The sequence below is a fragment of the Haliotis rubra genome, unplaced genomic scaffold (assembly GCF_003918875.1).
Source record: "Haliotis rubra isolate DU_JTF1 unplaced genomic scaffold, ASM391887v1 Scf3, whole genome shotgun sequence".
Classification (NCBI taxonomy): Eukaryota; Metazoa; Mollusca; class Gastropoda; order Lepetellida; family Haliotidae; genus Haliotis; species Haliotis rubra.
The window spans coordinates 779380-796443 of NW_025766968.1; the positions used below are offsets into that span (position 1 = coordinate 779380).

Below are 17064 nucleotides of genomic sequence, written 5' to 3' on the forward strand. Positions count from 1 at the left end.
AACAAACGAAGGAGTTTAGAAAACTTAAGGCTGGATATGATTGATAGAGGAACTGTGGCTGTCTGTAAGGAGACAATTAGAACTGAGCTGCAAGCAATGGGTTGGCAGAAAAGTCGAGGAATTCCATCACCGATCATGAAACCTGAACAAAAGGAGCGAAGGTTGAACCGGTGCTTAAAGCATAGAAATTTTAACTGGGACAATGTGATTTTCTCCGATGAAAGTTCTGTGTGGCTGTTTCCTAATACACTGAAATTCTGGACCAAACAAACTGAAAAACCTTTGTATCAGCGCCCAAAGTACAGTCCGAAATTTAACGTGTAGGGTGGCATATCTGTGTTAGGGGCAACGCCCCTCTGTGTATTTGAAGGGAATATGAACAGTGAGCGGTACACAGATATTCTCGAGGGACATTTACTTCCATGTGCTCACGTGTTCTATGGAAAGTTTTGGATTTTCCAGCAGGACAACGACCCAAAACATCGTTCAAAGCATTCATAGGCCTGGTTTCGGACCCAAAATATGACATTATTAGATTGGCCAAGCTATAGCCCTGACCTAACTCCAATAGAAAATGTTTGGGGACTTATGAAGGAAAGTGTCAAAAAGAAAAATCTGACAAATATTGCTGAAATGAAAGAAAAGGTGGTCCGATATTGGGACAGCATGGACCACGACTTTCTAACTTCTTTGGTCAGTAGTATGCCCCGCCGCATTGAAGCCTGCATTGCTGCCCATGGTGACCCGACAAAATACTAACTGTTCGCCTGTCTTTGAATCTGGAGTTAAATTCTGCTAATATTCACATTTAACACGTGAGTAATGAGTGAAATCTTTAAATTCTCAATAATTTCTGGTTGTACTGTACTATTGAAAAGAAGTAAGTTAAAGAACATCCGATTATTCCTTAATACCATAGTTTGTCTGTCATGACAAATTGATTACTGTAATGTATATACTCGGATGTTCCTTAACGTCTTTTGAGTATGGTGGTTGGTGGTATATTTCAGAAAAGTAATATAGGCCATAGGCCCAGGTTACACTTTGAGAATTACAGAGTGAGAAAATATGTTATAACGAAGGCTGTCTCAGTAACATAGCTTGATATATTTATATATATATATATATACATATATGCAGATAAATGTTTTAAGATGCTTGCATTTGATGATTGCAGAAGCGTATTAATTTTTTGGATTGTTGGATATTTTATAAAAGTGTAAAGGGATATACAGTCGCCGCAAAGCTTGATATTTATTACCAATAAGTATGAAGTGATATTCATCTTCTATATATGGCAATTTACAGATATTACATAATCTGTCATTTCTAGCCTCACCAATATACCTGCCAGTTTCTATTCGTAGTTTATGAGACCCCGATCTAAACTGAGCAAGCGCACGTCTATGTTTAAAATAGCTAACTATGAAGATATAGGATTCAACACAAACATAGGTTTAAACAACGTGTATCCAAATGTTTTTGTGCCTTTTATTAGTGCAGAATGCCAGTCCTGTTGATACGAAACTTTGAGTCCACCAAGAAATTCATTCAAAAATAGCGTTTCACTTCGAACCATGCACGTAGTATGCACGAGGAGAAATTACATTGTATTTTCTGCTGGAGGCAACATTTCTCGCCCTTTCCCCAATGTCACCCAGCAATATTGACACATGTGTCATGTATTTGAATACTGAGAACTCTCAGTAAGGCGTTCCACGTGGTGATATTTCAGTTTGTCAAAGACTTGACCGGTGGCGTGTCAATTTCATCTAAATACCTGCGATTGTATAAAACACTCTTCTGATTTCATATTCATGGCGGCATGAAAGGTCTTTGTTTGAAGTGACCACAGCGGGAAATAGGCGTAGAATTACATACCAGTTGTCGCCAGTGTACATGTGGAAAGCATAAACCCACTTAAAGAACACAATCCAGTTCGTTGGAAGTCTCAGGGTTATGGCGTTGGTGGAAAACATACATGTAGGGACTGTTATGGCGTGTTGCCATCTAGATCTCGGAATACTCCCAGCCATGTGTGTAAATGTTGTAGCCAAGTAGCAATGAAATATCAGTGGAGCTTATATTGCTGAGTAAAGAAAAAAATCTTGTTGTAGTTCTTTAAGGTGTGAAAGCTACAGGACTGTGGATTCACTGAGGGCCAACAGTTACAACACTGTGGATTCAGTTGAGGACCAACAGTTACAACACTGTGGATTCAGTTGAGGACCAACAGTTACAACACTGTGGATTCAGTTGAGGACCAACAGTTACAACACTGTGGATTCAGTTGAAGACCAACAGTTACAACACTGTGGATTGAGTTGAGGACCAACAGTTACAACACTGTGGATTCAGTTGAGGACCAACAGTTACAACACTGGGGGTTCAGTTGAAGACCAACAGTTACAACACTGTGGATTGAGTTGAGGACCAACAGTTACAACACTGTGGATTCAGTTGAGGACCAACAGTTACAACACTGTGGATTCAGTTGAGGACCAACAGTTACAACACTATAGATTCCAACCAGTTTACAACACTGTGGATTCAGTTGAAGACCAACAGTTACAACACTGTGGATTCAGTTGAGGACCAACAGTTACAACACTGTGGATTCAGTTGAGGACCAACAGTTGCAACACTGTGGATTCAGTTGAAGGCCAACAGTTACAACACTGTGGATTGAGTTGAGGACCAACAGTTACAACACTGTGGATTCAGTTGAAGGCCAACAGTTGCAACACTGTGGATTCAGTTGAGGACCAACAGTTACAACACTGTGGATTCAGTTGAAGGCCAACAGTTACAACACTGTGGATTGAGTTGAGGACCAACAGTTACAACACTGTGGATTCAGTTGAAGGCCAACAGTTGCAACACTGTGGATTGAGCTGAGAACCAACAGTTACAACACTGTGGATTCAGTTGAAGGCAAACAGTTACAACACTGGGGGTTCAGTTGAAGGCAAACAGTTACAACACTGGGGGTTCAGTTGAAGGCCAACAGTTACAACACTGGGGGTTCAGTTGAAGGCCAACAGTTACAACACTGGGGGTTCAGTTGAAGGCAAACAGTTACAACACTGGGGGTTCAGTTGAAGGCCAACAGTTACAACACTGGGGGTTCAGTTGAAGGCAAACAGTTACAACACTGTGGATTCAGTTGAAGGCAAACAGTTACAACACTGGGGGTTCAGTTGAAGGCCAACAGTTACAACACTTTGGATTCAGCTGAGGACCAACAGTTACAACACTGTGGATTGAGCTGAGAACCAACAGTTACAACACTGTGGATTGAGCTGAGAACCAACAGTTACAACACTGTGGATTCAGTTGAAGACCAACAGTTACAACACTGTGGATTGAGCTGAGAACCAACAATTACAACACTGTGGATTGAGCTGAGAACCAACAGTTACAACACTGTGGATTCAGTTGAAGGCCAACAGTTGCAACACTGTGAATTGAGTTGAGGATCAACAGTTACAACACTTTGGATTCAGCTGAGGACCAACAGTTACAACACTGTGGATTGAGCTGAGAACCAACAGTTACAACACTGTGGATTGAGCTGAGAACCAACAGTTACAACACTGTGGATTCAGTTGAAGACCAACAGTTACAACACTTTGGATTCAGCTGAGGACCAACAGTTACAACACTGTGGATTGAGCTGAGAACCAACAGTTACAACACTGTGGATTGAGCTGAGAACCAACAGTTACAACACTGTGGATTCAGTTGAAGGCCAACAGTTACAACACTGTGGATTGAGCTGAGAACCAACAGTTACAACACTGTGGATTCAGTTGAAGGCCAACAGTTGCAACACTGTGGATTGAGCTGAGAACCAACAGTTACAACACTGTGAATTGAGTTGAGGATCAACAGTTACAACACTGTGGATTCAGTTGAAGACCAACAGTTACAACACTGTGGATTCAGCTGAGGACCAACAGTTACAACACTGTGGATTCAGTTGAAGGCCAACAGTTGCAACACTGTGGATTGAGCTGAGAACCAACAGTTACAACACTGTGGATTGAGTTGAGGACCAACAGTTACAACACTGTGGATTGAGTTGAAGACCAACAGTTACAACACTGTGGATTCAGCTGAGGACCAACAGTTACAGCACTGTGGATTCAGCTGAGGACCAACAGTTGCAACACTGAGGGTTCCAACATGGCTCAAACACGGACTTACAGCTTTAAGTAAATAATAGGATTTAAACATTGATGATTTTCGTCAGAGAAAGGGTTCACAACATTTGGGTCATATATTAGTAACACGACTTACAGGACACAGGTCTTACACCACTGAAGTTTTGATGACGTACATCATTTAGGTTTTTCATTAATAACATGATTACACCACTGAGGTTTTCAATGTGTAACATGGCGTACAGCATTGATGTTTTCCAATAGTAACATGGTGGACAGCATTGAGCTTTTCAAATAGTAACGTGACGGACAGCATTGAGGTTTTTCAATGGTAACGTGACGGACAGCATTGAGGTTTTCCATTGGTAACGTGACGGACAGCATTGAGGTTTTCCAATAGTAACATGACGGACAGCATTGAGGTTTTCCAATAGTAACGTGACGGACAGCATTGAGGTTTTCCAGTGGGACAGCATTGAGGTTTTCCATGGTAACGTGACGGACAGCATTGAGGTTTTCCAATAGTAACATGACGGACAGCATTGAGGTTTTCCAATAGTAACGTGACGGACAGCATTGAGGTTTTCCAATGGTAACGTGACGGACAGCATTGAGGTTTTCCAAGTAGTAACGTGACGGACAGCATTGATGTTTTCCAATAGTAACATGAGGTTTTCAAATAACACGTAACGTGACGACAGCATTGAGAGCGGAAACGTGACGGACAGCATTGAGGTTTTCAATAGTAACGTGACGGACAGCATTGAGGTTTTCCAATTGAGGTTTTCCAATGGTAACGTGACGGACAGCATTGAGGTTTTCCAACGGACAGCATGGTGTGACGGACGCATTGAGGTTTTCAAATGGTAACGACGGACAGCATTGAGGTTTTCCAATGGTAACGTGACGGACAGCATTGAGGTTTTCCAATGGTAACGCATGACGGACAGCATTGAGGTTTTTTTCCAATAGTAACGTGACGGACAGCATTGAGGTTTTTCAATAGTAACGCAGACGTAACGTGACGGAATGGTAACATGACGGACAGCATTGAGGTTTTAGTAACGTGACGGACAGCATTGATGGGACACGTGTACGACGGACAGCATTGGGGTTTTCAATAGTAACGTGACGGACATTGAGGTTTTCCAGGTTTTCAATAGTAACGTGACGGACAGCATTGAGGTTTTCCAATGGTAACGTGACGGACAGCATTGAGGTTTTCCAATAGTAACGTGACGGACAGCATTGAGGTTTTCCAATGGTAACGTGACGGACAGCATTGAGGTTTTCCAATGGTAACGTGACGGACAGCATTGAGGTTTTCCAATAGTAACATGACGGACAGCATTGAGGTTTTCCAGTAGTAATGTGACGGACAGCATTGAGGTTTTCCAATGGTAACGTGACGGACAGCATTGAGGTTTTCCAAAAGAAACATGGCGTACTGCCTTGAGGTTTTCAAATAGTAACATGACGGACAGTAGGTTTCCCTTGAGGACTATGAATTACAATACTCAGGTTTCTATCAAGGTATAAACTACAACATATAAGTACCATTTGTCTCTCTTCATGGGGAAATTTACAACATTACTTGTCCCCATGAATAATAACAGGCCTCAACACGGAGGTTTTCCATTTGTAGCATGACTTACAATAACACGCACTGCAACAGTTGCAACATGAATGAGTGAGTGAGTGTAGTTTTACGCCGCTTTTAGCAATATTCCAGCAATATAACGGCGGGGACACCAGAAATGGGCTTCACACATTGTACATTGTACCCATGCGGGGAATCGAACTCGGGTCTTCGGCGTGACGAGCAAACGCTTCAACCACTAGGCTACCCCACCGCCCCGCAACACGAATGAAATAATGATGGTTTTACTTTGGTAAACCCGTGAAGATCCGGGGTAGAATTGATCTCCAGCAACCCATGCTTGTTGTAAGAGACGACTAACGGGATCGGGTGGTCAGGCTCGCTGACTTGGTTGACACATGTCATCGGTTCCCAATTGCGCAGATCGATGCTCATGCTGTTGCTCACTGGATTGTCTGGTCCAGACTCGATTATTTACAGACCGCAGCCATATTGCTGGAATGTTGCTGACAATAAACCAACCAACACGAGTTACATAGTAAACAAACAAAAGTAGAGACTTACATAATGGAGAAATCACCTTTGCAACACAAGTTATATAATTAAGGTTTCACCTTAATAGCGACACGTGCAACACATGAGTACAATGTGAGACATATGACCTACAATGTCAGTAAGAAGACAATGTCATCAATATCCCCCGCAATGGCAAAATACTCTTCATGATTATGTCTACGAGTTATGATTATGTCAAATATTTAGGTGTGTATATAGAAAAGTGGAAGGAGAGTATTGAAAGGTTTTAAAAGTTCTGCTCCAGACAGGAGCACTATCACCAATTTTAGTCAATGTCAAACTTGTTGCCATGGAAATGCCAAAAATATTTTATTCAGAAATCCAAAACTACCAAATGGCACCAGTACACCACCAGATCTATGTATGTGCCAAGTTTGGTGAAGAAACATTGAACGGTTTTAGAGTTCTGCTCCGGAAAAGACAAATGTGCACGGACGGAGTCCATTTTAATATATATATACACGCACGGACGGAGTCCATTTTAATACAAACACAAAAAAAAAAAAAAAAAACGCGTTGAGGGGGGATAATAAGCCACCTGGGTGACTGCACTTGAAACATTTCTAATTTGGGTTAACTTACCACATTGAGATTTCCCCTGAGTAAACTCCTGATGGGGATCTCTGTTGTGTCCAGGCCGATGTTTTGACAGTCCACGAACAGTCGAATACCATTGCTTGGTTTATCCATCTCGGTGAAATGGAGGATGAAGCGCTTCCGGTCATTCTGATGAAGGGCACGGGTCGGGAAGGTTAACTGGTATTCCCGTCTGTCACGTGTGCGCAGTCGCACAACCACTGAAGAGGAGAGCAATGACATATTACTATTTGTCTGTCTTTTCAATTACAAATTCATAACCTAATACTTCCGTCACAGATGTGTAATTAAACGGGGACGGTCGAATAGCCTAATGGTTAAAGCGTTCTCTCGTCACGCCGAAGACTCAGGTTCGATTCCCCATATGGGTACATTGTGTGAAGCCAATTTCTGGTGTTCCCCGCCGTGATATTACTGGAATATTTCTAAAAGCGGCGTAAAACTAAACTAGCTCACTCGCTCACTGTAATTAAACGGCTAGCAGAAAGGCAGTAAATGATATTACTTTATATATATATATGAAATCAACACAAAACAAACAAACAAAATATACCACGAAATGTGGAGCAGTGCAATTCAATAGTGAACGAAAACATATACTGGCTCTCTACCTGTGAAGGTCTGGGTTAGAATATTGATCTTCAGTAACCCATGCTTGTCGTAAGAGGCGACTAACGGGATCGGGTGGTCAGGCTCGCTGGCTTGATTGACACATGTCATTGTATCCCAATTGCGTTGATCGATGCTCATGATGTTGATCACTGGATTCTCTGGTCCAGACTCAATTAATTACAGACCGCAGCCATATAGCTGGAATATTGCTGAGTGCGGCGTAAAACTAAACTCACTCACTCACTCACTCACTCTGAGCTTCCAAGGGGTTTGTTATTAATGGTAGGACTGCACGGTATTACCGGTATATCGCACTACGCTTTTCAAACGATACGTATTGCAATATATTTTCTGAGAACCGGTATTTTGGGTAAAGAACATATATGACGTTTTTGTGATTATCTTTATGGTCTAAATTTAATTCTACACAGACTTTCATTCACAACAAATGTTTTCCTTCCATGTTCAATGACAAAACGGCATACTGTAATACTATACATTGTATAAAAAAGAAAACAGAATCCCTGACTATGCAACCTAAGTTTGAGATTGCTGTTATCAGATCCACAACATATATGTTAATAATAATAATAATGTGTCCATTTATATAGCGCCAAACTCCACACTAGGTATGCTCATAGCGCTAACAATCAAGGCCATTATTACCCCGGATAACCCAAGCTGCCTGTTAGGCGCTAGAAGATTATAGTCATATGACTTTTTTCCACCGGGTACCCATTTTCCTGCTGGGTGAACAGAGACAATTTTGAACAAACTCACTTGCCTAAGGTGAGACCACATGTGTCACATGTGCTTCGTTGTGCAGGACTCAAGTCCTAGAAACTCTCAGGAGTCAAGCTGCCAAACACGGTCACCCATCCAAGGACTCTCCGAGCTCGACGCTGCTTAACTTCACCGATTTGTGACCTGAGCTTTAAGCACAGGACCACGCGCCACCACAAATATGGATATATGTTCAGGGACATAATTACAATGCACAATTAGTGTCACTCACTGTCAAACGCTTAAGTTCCCAATATATCGCAATATATGTACCTGAATCGCAGTACAATTCATTTGCCAATACACACCCCTAATTTATGAATATATGGACGGTAAAACGTTGATGTCAACACGTCGCCTGCTGTCCCGGTTGCTGTCCGTGCAAGGTGATGCTCTATTTCAAAAAGAGTTGCACCAGCGGATTTAGTTTTTATTGTTTGTATGTTGTTTTATGCCGCATTCATCCACATCCCAGCTATATTATTATTATAGGATATTTATATAGCGCACATATCCACGCACTAGTGCATGCTCAAGGCGCTGGTATTGTTTCCCTCGATCATTGGATGTCAATCTCAACGGCACATCGCATTATCAATCTCAACTCCCTGGGGAGTATACAACTCTTGCTGCCACTAGGCGCACCGAGTTATTGTGGCTTTCTCATCCTAACGAGGTACCCATTCACAGCTGGGTGGACTGGGACACATAGTCACAGTACTTTGTCCATTTTCACTGCACGTTGCTGTACCCGCAACTAGGTGTTTGCACGTATTCATGTGGCCACCAACTGGCCAAATACCAACGGATTCGTGGATTCTTTTAAGTGCACAGGGTTGTGTACTGTACACTAGGGGTTGTGACAACACTGAAAGAGTCTGCACACAAAGTTGACTCCAAGGTTTTTACACCCGGTCACAGGTTGGCTCAATCCCGGTACCTCAACCTCGCTGGATCACTAGCCTGGCGCCTTAGCCAGCTCGCCCAACGCGCCCCATATGTCGGCTGTTTGTAAATAATCGAGTCTGACCAGACAACGCATTGATCAACAGCATGAGCATCTATCTACGTGATTGGGATACGATGACATGTGTCAACCAAGTCAGCGAGCCTGACCACCCGATCCCGTTAGTCACCTTTACGACAACCATGGGTTGCTGAAGACATATTCTACTCTGGATCTTCTCGGGGACCATCTGCTTTAACACTGACTGACTGAGTTTGGTTTTACGCCACTGTTAGCAATATTCCAGCTACATCACGGCAGGGGACACCAGAAATGGGCTTCACACATTGTACCCATGGGATTCGAACACGGGTCTTCGGCGTGACGAGCCAACGCTTTAACCACTAGACTAACCCCCATCTGCTTTAAGAGGATGTAGCTTTGACCTGTTAAATCAAACTCCTTAAATCCAAACCTTGACCTAAGTGAATATTCTTTCTTTTTGACAACTTAAATCTCCACTGCGATTACCTTCTGTTTTTTATCCTTTAATGCTCAGTGCCAGGAAGCGTTAAAACAAATATCTTTTTACCTACTATAACATTTCTGAAGGACATATGCACCTTGGGTGCATTAATAAGAAATGTTATTACATTGAACATATAAACGAATTACATTTTGTGTTCCTCACCTTTTGTCTGAAATTGAACGCCACTCCTACATAAAAATATACAATTGCATAGTATGGGTGTAACACGACATCTGGCATATAACACCTGGCTATTGTTGGAATACGTGCATCACGCGGACGTTCAGTGTGAAAATCCTGTTTTAAATACCATAAAATAGTCTAACTGTGAAAAGCTGAACTTTAAGTATATTAAGGAAGCTGAAATATCCCCTTCACACCCACATTTATTTTAAACAAACAGTGACAACTGCTAACAGGCCCCAGTGAGCATTCTGTCTTTAAATTTATTACTTCAGGATGCATCATGGCTATTTGAAGTGAGTGAGGTTAGTTTTACGCCGCACTCACCAATATTCCAGCTATAGGGCGGTGCTAGTTAAAGAAAATACCACAGTGATAACCACTATTCAAAAAGATGTACTCAAGTACAAATAGTGTCCCTCTGTCTACTAATTGACTTTCTAATTATTATCTATGTGGCTAAACACATCATATGGACCCATTCATGTTCTATCTGAAGACGGCGTTCAGCAGGCGCTGTCAGGCAACACCCATTTCAGTCAACACCCATAAATGTCCACATACATCTGTATCCCTTGAGATCTTGGATCATTACTGGCTAATGGTCTCATTCTTGTTGGATTTGATCATTGTTGGATAAATGTTCACATACATCTGTATCCCTTGAGATCTTGGATCATTACTGGCTAATGGTCTCATTCTTGTTGGATTTGATCATTGTTGGATAAATGTCCACATACATCTGTATCCCTTGAGATCTTGGATCATTACTGGATCTTGGAATGGTCTCATTCTTGTTGGATTTGATCATTGTTGGATAAATGTTCACATACATCTGTATCCCTTGAGATCTTGGATCATTACTGGCTAATGGTCTCATTCTTGTTGGATTTGATCATTGTTGGATAAATGTCCACATACATCTGTATCCCTTTGAGATCTTGGATCATTACTGGCTAATGGTCTCATTCTTGTTGGATTTGATCATTGTTGGATAAATGTCCACATCATTGTATGAGATCTTGGATCAATGTAATGGTCTCACATTTGATCATCTTGTATCCATACATCTGTATCCCTTTGATCTTGGATCATTACTGGCTAATGGTCTCATTCTTGTTGGATTTGATCATTGTTGGATAAATGTCCACATACATCTGTATCCCTTGAGATCTTGGATCATTACTGGCTAATGGTCTCATTCTTGTTGGATTTGATCATTGTTGGATAAATGTTCACATACATCTGTATCCCTTGAGATCTTGGATCATTACTGGCTAATGGTCTCATTCTTGTTGGATTTGATCATTGTTGGATAAATGTTCACATACATCTGTATCTCTTGAGATCTTGGATCATTACTGGCTAATGGTCTCATTCTTGTTGGATTTGAATCATTGTTGGATAAATGTCTCACATACATCTGTATCCCTTCTGTATCCCTTTGAGATCTTGGATCATTACTGGCTAATGGTCTCATTCTTGTTGGATTTGATCATTGTTGGATAAATGTCCATCTGTATCCAGATCTTGGATCATTACTGGCTAATGGTCTCATTCTTGATTTGATCATTGTTGATCAATGTACTCTGTATCCCTTGAGATCTTGGATCATTACTGGCTAATGGTCTCATTCTTGTTGGATTTGATCATTGTTGGATAAATGTCCACATACATCTGTATCCCTTGAGAGATCTTGGATCATTTCTGGCTAATGGTCTCATTCTTGTTGGTCTCATTTGATCATTTGTTGGATAAATGTCCACATACATCTGTATCCCTTTTGAGATCTTGGATCATTACTGGCTAATGGTCTCATTCTTCTTGTTGGATTTGATCATTGTTGGATAAATGTCCACATACATCTGTATCCCTTGAGATCTTGGATCATTACTGGCTAATGGTCTCATTCTTGTTGGATTTGATCATTGTTGGATAAATGTCCACATACATCTGTATCCCTTGAGATCTTGGATCATTACTGGCTAATGGTCTCATTCTTGTTGGATTTGATCATTGTTGGATAAATGTCCACATACATCTGTATCCCTTGAGATCTTGGATCATTACTGGCTAATGGTCTCATTCTTGTTGGATTTGATCATTGTTGGATAAATGTCCACATACATCTGTATCCCTTGAGATCTTGGATCATTACTGGCTAATGGTCTCATTCTTGTTGGATTTGATCATTGTTGGATAAATGTCCACATACATCTGTATCCCTTTGAGATCTTGGATCATTACTGGCTAATGGTCTCATTCTTGTTGGATTTGATCATTGTTGGATAAATGTTCACATACATCTGTATCCCTTGAGATCTTGGATCATTACTGGCTAATGGTCTCATTCTTGTTGGATTTGATCATTGTTGGATAAATGTCCACATACATCTGTATCCCTTGAGATCTTGGATCATTACTGGCTAATGGTCTCATTCTTGTTGGATTTGATCATTGTTGGATAAATGTTCACATACATCTGTATCCCTTGAGATCTTGGATCATTACTGGCTAATGGTCTCATTCTTGTTGGATTTGATCATTGTTGGATAAATGTGTATCCCTTGAGATCTTGGATCATTACTGGCTAATGGTCTCATTCTGGTTGGATTTGATCATTGTTGGATAAATGTCCACATACATCTGTATCCCTTGAGATCTTGGATCATTACTGGCTAATGGTCTCATTCTTGTTGGATTTGATCATTGTTGGATAAATGTCCACATACATCTGTATCCCTTGAGATCTTGGATCATTACTGGCTAATGGTCTCATTCTTGTTGGATTTAATCATTGTTGGATAAATGTCCACATACATCTGTTTCCCGTGAGATATTGGATTATTACTGGATTAATGGTCACATATATTTGTTCCTTTACATTATGGATGATTATCAGATGCATGGTGGTATATTACTTCCTTTAAATATCGGGATGCCTCTGGATAAATGGTTGTACAGATGTGTTTCTTGAAGGCTTGGGTCATTCTTGGATGAATTGTAACGCAAACACGTTTCGTGTAGTCTTGGTTCAAGGCAAAATATTATGGATGTCAACTTCTTCTTTTTTGTATACACGTCGTTTCAGGGCTTTGTGTTGCCCATAAATCAGGTGGTTCATTATTGCATAAGCATTCGTTCCTTCCCACTTCAATCTAGACTTGTTTAGGATTAACTTTGTACTTTTTTCTCAAGGCTTTGGCAGAGAGACTACAACTTGTACATCTGGTACTAACATGAACTTATTGACAAGGCATACAACTCGTGTCTATAAACCATTGACACGCATGGTGACCTCACAACGAACGAAAGTCAAGGCGTGTGGCAGACAAAAGTCGAACCTAACCCAGTCCTCATTCAGAACATCTTGCCTGTCCTGACCATGTTCCACGGTGTTCTACTGTTGAGGTGTTACACCAGGCCTACAGATGTCCGCCACACCCCGTCGCGACCACCTAACGCCGTAACGTCCAACGTTGCGAGATGAGGGTCCACAGGGTTTATTGTTCTTTAATCTGAGACCCGGCACCCCCAGTTGTGCACACACTCGTAAGACATAACGTAAACAGTCTCTGCACAGACCGAACCGGCTTGTGAAGAAATTGTTTGCCAGTCTGCTGCGTAATTTATGTTGAATGCCATCCTACACACATAAACAACGGAAGTGAACGAAGTGAATTCAAATACAAAACATACACCGTTATAGGTGACAGATGCTTGAGCGTCTATAACTGGAGGTTGGTATGATAAAAGGCGTGGAGCAGCACAGCTACGGTTTACTGTAAGGCACGGGAGTTAGTCACATGATCAACTTAAATCACCGTTATCATCGTACAATCGGACACCCAGTTTTGTTTTCAAACAAACTTGTCTACAAATCAACTTGTCTTCAAATCAACTAGTCTACAAATCAACGTGTGTACAAACATAATAATAATAATAATAATAATAATAATAATAATAATAATAATATTGCGCGTTTATATGTGCACATTGCATGCTCAAAGCGCTGACATACCAACCAACTTGTCTACAAACCAACTAGTCTACAAATCGACTTGTCTACAAACTAACTTGTCTTCAGACCAACCAGTCTAAAAAAAAACCTTGTGTACAAACCTGCTTGTCTTCAGGCCAACTAGTCTACAAACCAACTTGTCTTCAGACTAACTAGTCTACAAACGTGTCTACAAACCAACTCGGTGTTAAGTTTAATATATATTGGATGTTTGAATAGGATGGATTGTGAAAACGTACGGCAAGATTCTATTATTTGTATCAACCGTATTCCCTACAGCTGAGTGGTCTACAATGTTATTGGTGATTCTAATATAATTTACGATTACGTTTTTGTTTGTTTATTTGTTTTTGTTTAACGCCGCACTCAATCGTGCTCTAGCTATATGGAGGCGATTGCGATGGAGTCGGTGACAACATCACAATTATGACACCCACGCTTAGGGATCGTTTATAATTTATGGGGCTGTTGTTGATGTTTCTTAGGGAGAAGCATACACAATGTGAATGTCCCCCTATAAAATTTATGTACAAAGTAAGTGACCCCTGCATGACTGTCATGTACAAAATGAATGACACCCCCAAACCTCTTCCCATAATTTTTAAGCATTATTTATTCATATTACCATATGTACAAAATTGATGACCCCCTACCTACCCCCAGAACAAAATGGGTGAAAAATCCCCCTCTCTCTCTAAAATCATCACCACCACCACCCAGCCATAAATTATGAATGGTCCCTTAGGGGTATGGTACCTGTACCCCAAGGATTATCTTCAGTGCATATCTGGACGTCGAACCAACAGTAGTTTGGCAAGACAAAGGGACCTAACTATGCACAATAAATTGTGGCTCCATGGACGCCTAAGTATACATGCATTGAAACATGTATGTGAATCGGGAACACCAACATGCACGTATATGGGCTCTCTGCAACTCTCTGCAACTCACCTTGTGGTTGAGTAAAACCAACCGAAACCTCAAACAGTGTTTGGAGCTGAGGACTCTGGATTCTGGCCAGAACGAGGCTACGTCTGGTGTCACGTGGGGCACTGAACTGTCCAGCGAAGAAGATTTCGTTACTTGTAGCGAACGCCTCCTCAAGTCGTGCATCAGGAACTAGAATGAAGAATATATATATGAGTTGGCATTTGGATACTGAAGATATAGTTTGAAACATAAAATTTCAAATATCTGATTCACCGATTGTAGATTACATTTGCAAGTCAGTGAGTGAGTTTAGTTTTACGCCACATTCAGCAACATTCCAGCTGTATGGAATAATCTGTCTGTAAATATTCGAGTCTGGACCAGACAACCCAGTGATCAACAGCATGAGCATCGATCTACGTGATTGGGATACGATGACATGTGGCAACCAAGTCAGGAGCCTGACCACCCGATCCCGTTAGTCGCCTTTTACGACAAGCATGGATTGCTGAAGACCAATTCTGACGCGGATCTTCATGGGTAATTAATTCAATGATAGACCATGCAGACCTTCGTGGCTTCGTTTTGGCCAAAAACCACCAAGAAGGGACACATATTTGGTCATTAGGGTAATAAGACCAGTCCGTAAACTCAAATACAGTACTTTGCACGCTAAATGTTTGCCTTAAACGTATCACATACATATTAAGCTGTAATCTGTTAAAGTATAGCAAAATAACTATAATACTCAAAGTTTGCAAAGGATCACCGCTTTAAAAGGTAATTTGTCTGATTGTATGCCTCTATTTGAATAGCTAGATGCTATTGCGCACGTTTATTGAACGAACGTCCGTCACTTGCCGCACGGCGCCAACAAACATGTGACAATCATCAGTCAAATCACCCTTCAAAACGAGACCAAAGGTGAAACGTCCAAAAATCGTGAAATCAAATTCTATGTCAAGCTAAAACACACCCAATCCCAACCCCACCCCACCCAAACCCTCGCAGTAACGTGTATGTGATAGCAATCACGATGTGAAGATGCCTTGCAGCAGTGAGGAGAAACCTGTTTTCCTGCGGAGTGGCGGAACGCTGTCGACCACTTGCAGGTCGCTGGGTAGCCGATCCAAACGTCTGGTATCAATTCCATGCCATGCTGATCACACTTTGTTTAACACGAACGGCGTTTTCAACGTTGTACTGGCCCAGTTTCAAGCATGCCCCTGCATCTGCCTAATTCTTCGGGCGTGAAAAGACGTCTTTGATGCTGGGCGGCTCAAGCGTATTCAGTTGTTATTATCCTCAATGGCAAATGTTTTCTTTTTGCTCTCGGGTAAAGACATGCGACAATTCTGTCACGATACATCCGAACACATGGTTTCAAGCACCTCGTGCACATCGATCCCATTAATGCAGCCCTCTGTCATGAAACTGTTGTCCTGTGTGGGTGTTACCCAATCATTGTGTACCGGGATATTTCAATCTTTAACTGTTAGATGATTTCTTTAAAATAATTAAACCGTGATCCTAAGCAACATTTGTGTAGTATGTTAAAAAGATATCACAGTTTTGCATTTAAGACTAGATTGAGGCCATTTAACAGGCTGAACTATTAGTCGACATACATCGGTATAAAGATCGCAGCCAACAGTGTTTGGTACACGATTCGCGTGACCCTTGCTAAATGCACGATTCCCCAGCATGGCGTACACAGGACATTTAAGTTATTACGATTGTAGGCAATTTAAGATGGATATCGGAAACTCAGGCGCGCATATGCTCTAAAATAATGGTAGCATACAATTATAATGCAAATGACTATGTCCGTGTCAAAGACTCAATGAAATCCTCACCTGGTCTGACTCTGGCGCTTCTACGCTGACTGTGGACGACCTGAGCAACCATAGCCAGCATCAGTGACGTGAACAACTGCATGGTGGACTGTCCTCACAACGTCACCGTCACCATTAAGATAATCACTCTCACTCAACACCAAGTAGTATCCACAGACACAGGCCAGTTGTTCTAGGGGGTAACTGCGAGAGCTACTGGGGTGAGGGATCACTAAAAGGGGGCTAACTACACAGGACCTAGGGGAAGGGACGAGAAGCTCCTCTC

At 41.5% G+C, this 17064-nt stretch overlaps 1 protein-coding gene across 1 annotated transcript in view; it reads right to left on the reverse strand.

Moving 5' to 3' along the window:
* LOC124282398 (cartilage oligomeric matrix protein-like) overlaps positions 1 to 17064 on the reverse strand; it is a 43984-nt gene extending 26920 nt beyond the window's left edge. Inside the window, exons 1-3 of the mRNA XM_046718376.1 lie at positions 16800 to 17064; positions 14965 to 15132; positions 6925 to 7139 (exon numbers count right to left, since the gene is read on the reverse strand). Coding sequence (XP_046574332.1) covers positions 6925 to 7139; positions 14965 to 15132; positions 16800 to 16881 — 465 coding nt within the window. The 5' untranslated portion in view covers positions 16882 to 17064. The remainder of the gene's footprint in view (positions 1 to 6924; positions 7140 to 14964; positions 15133 to 16799) is intronic.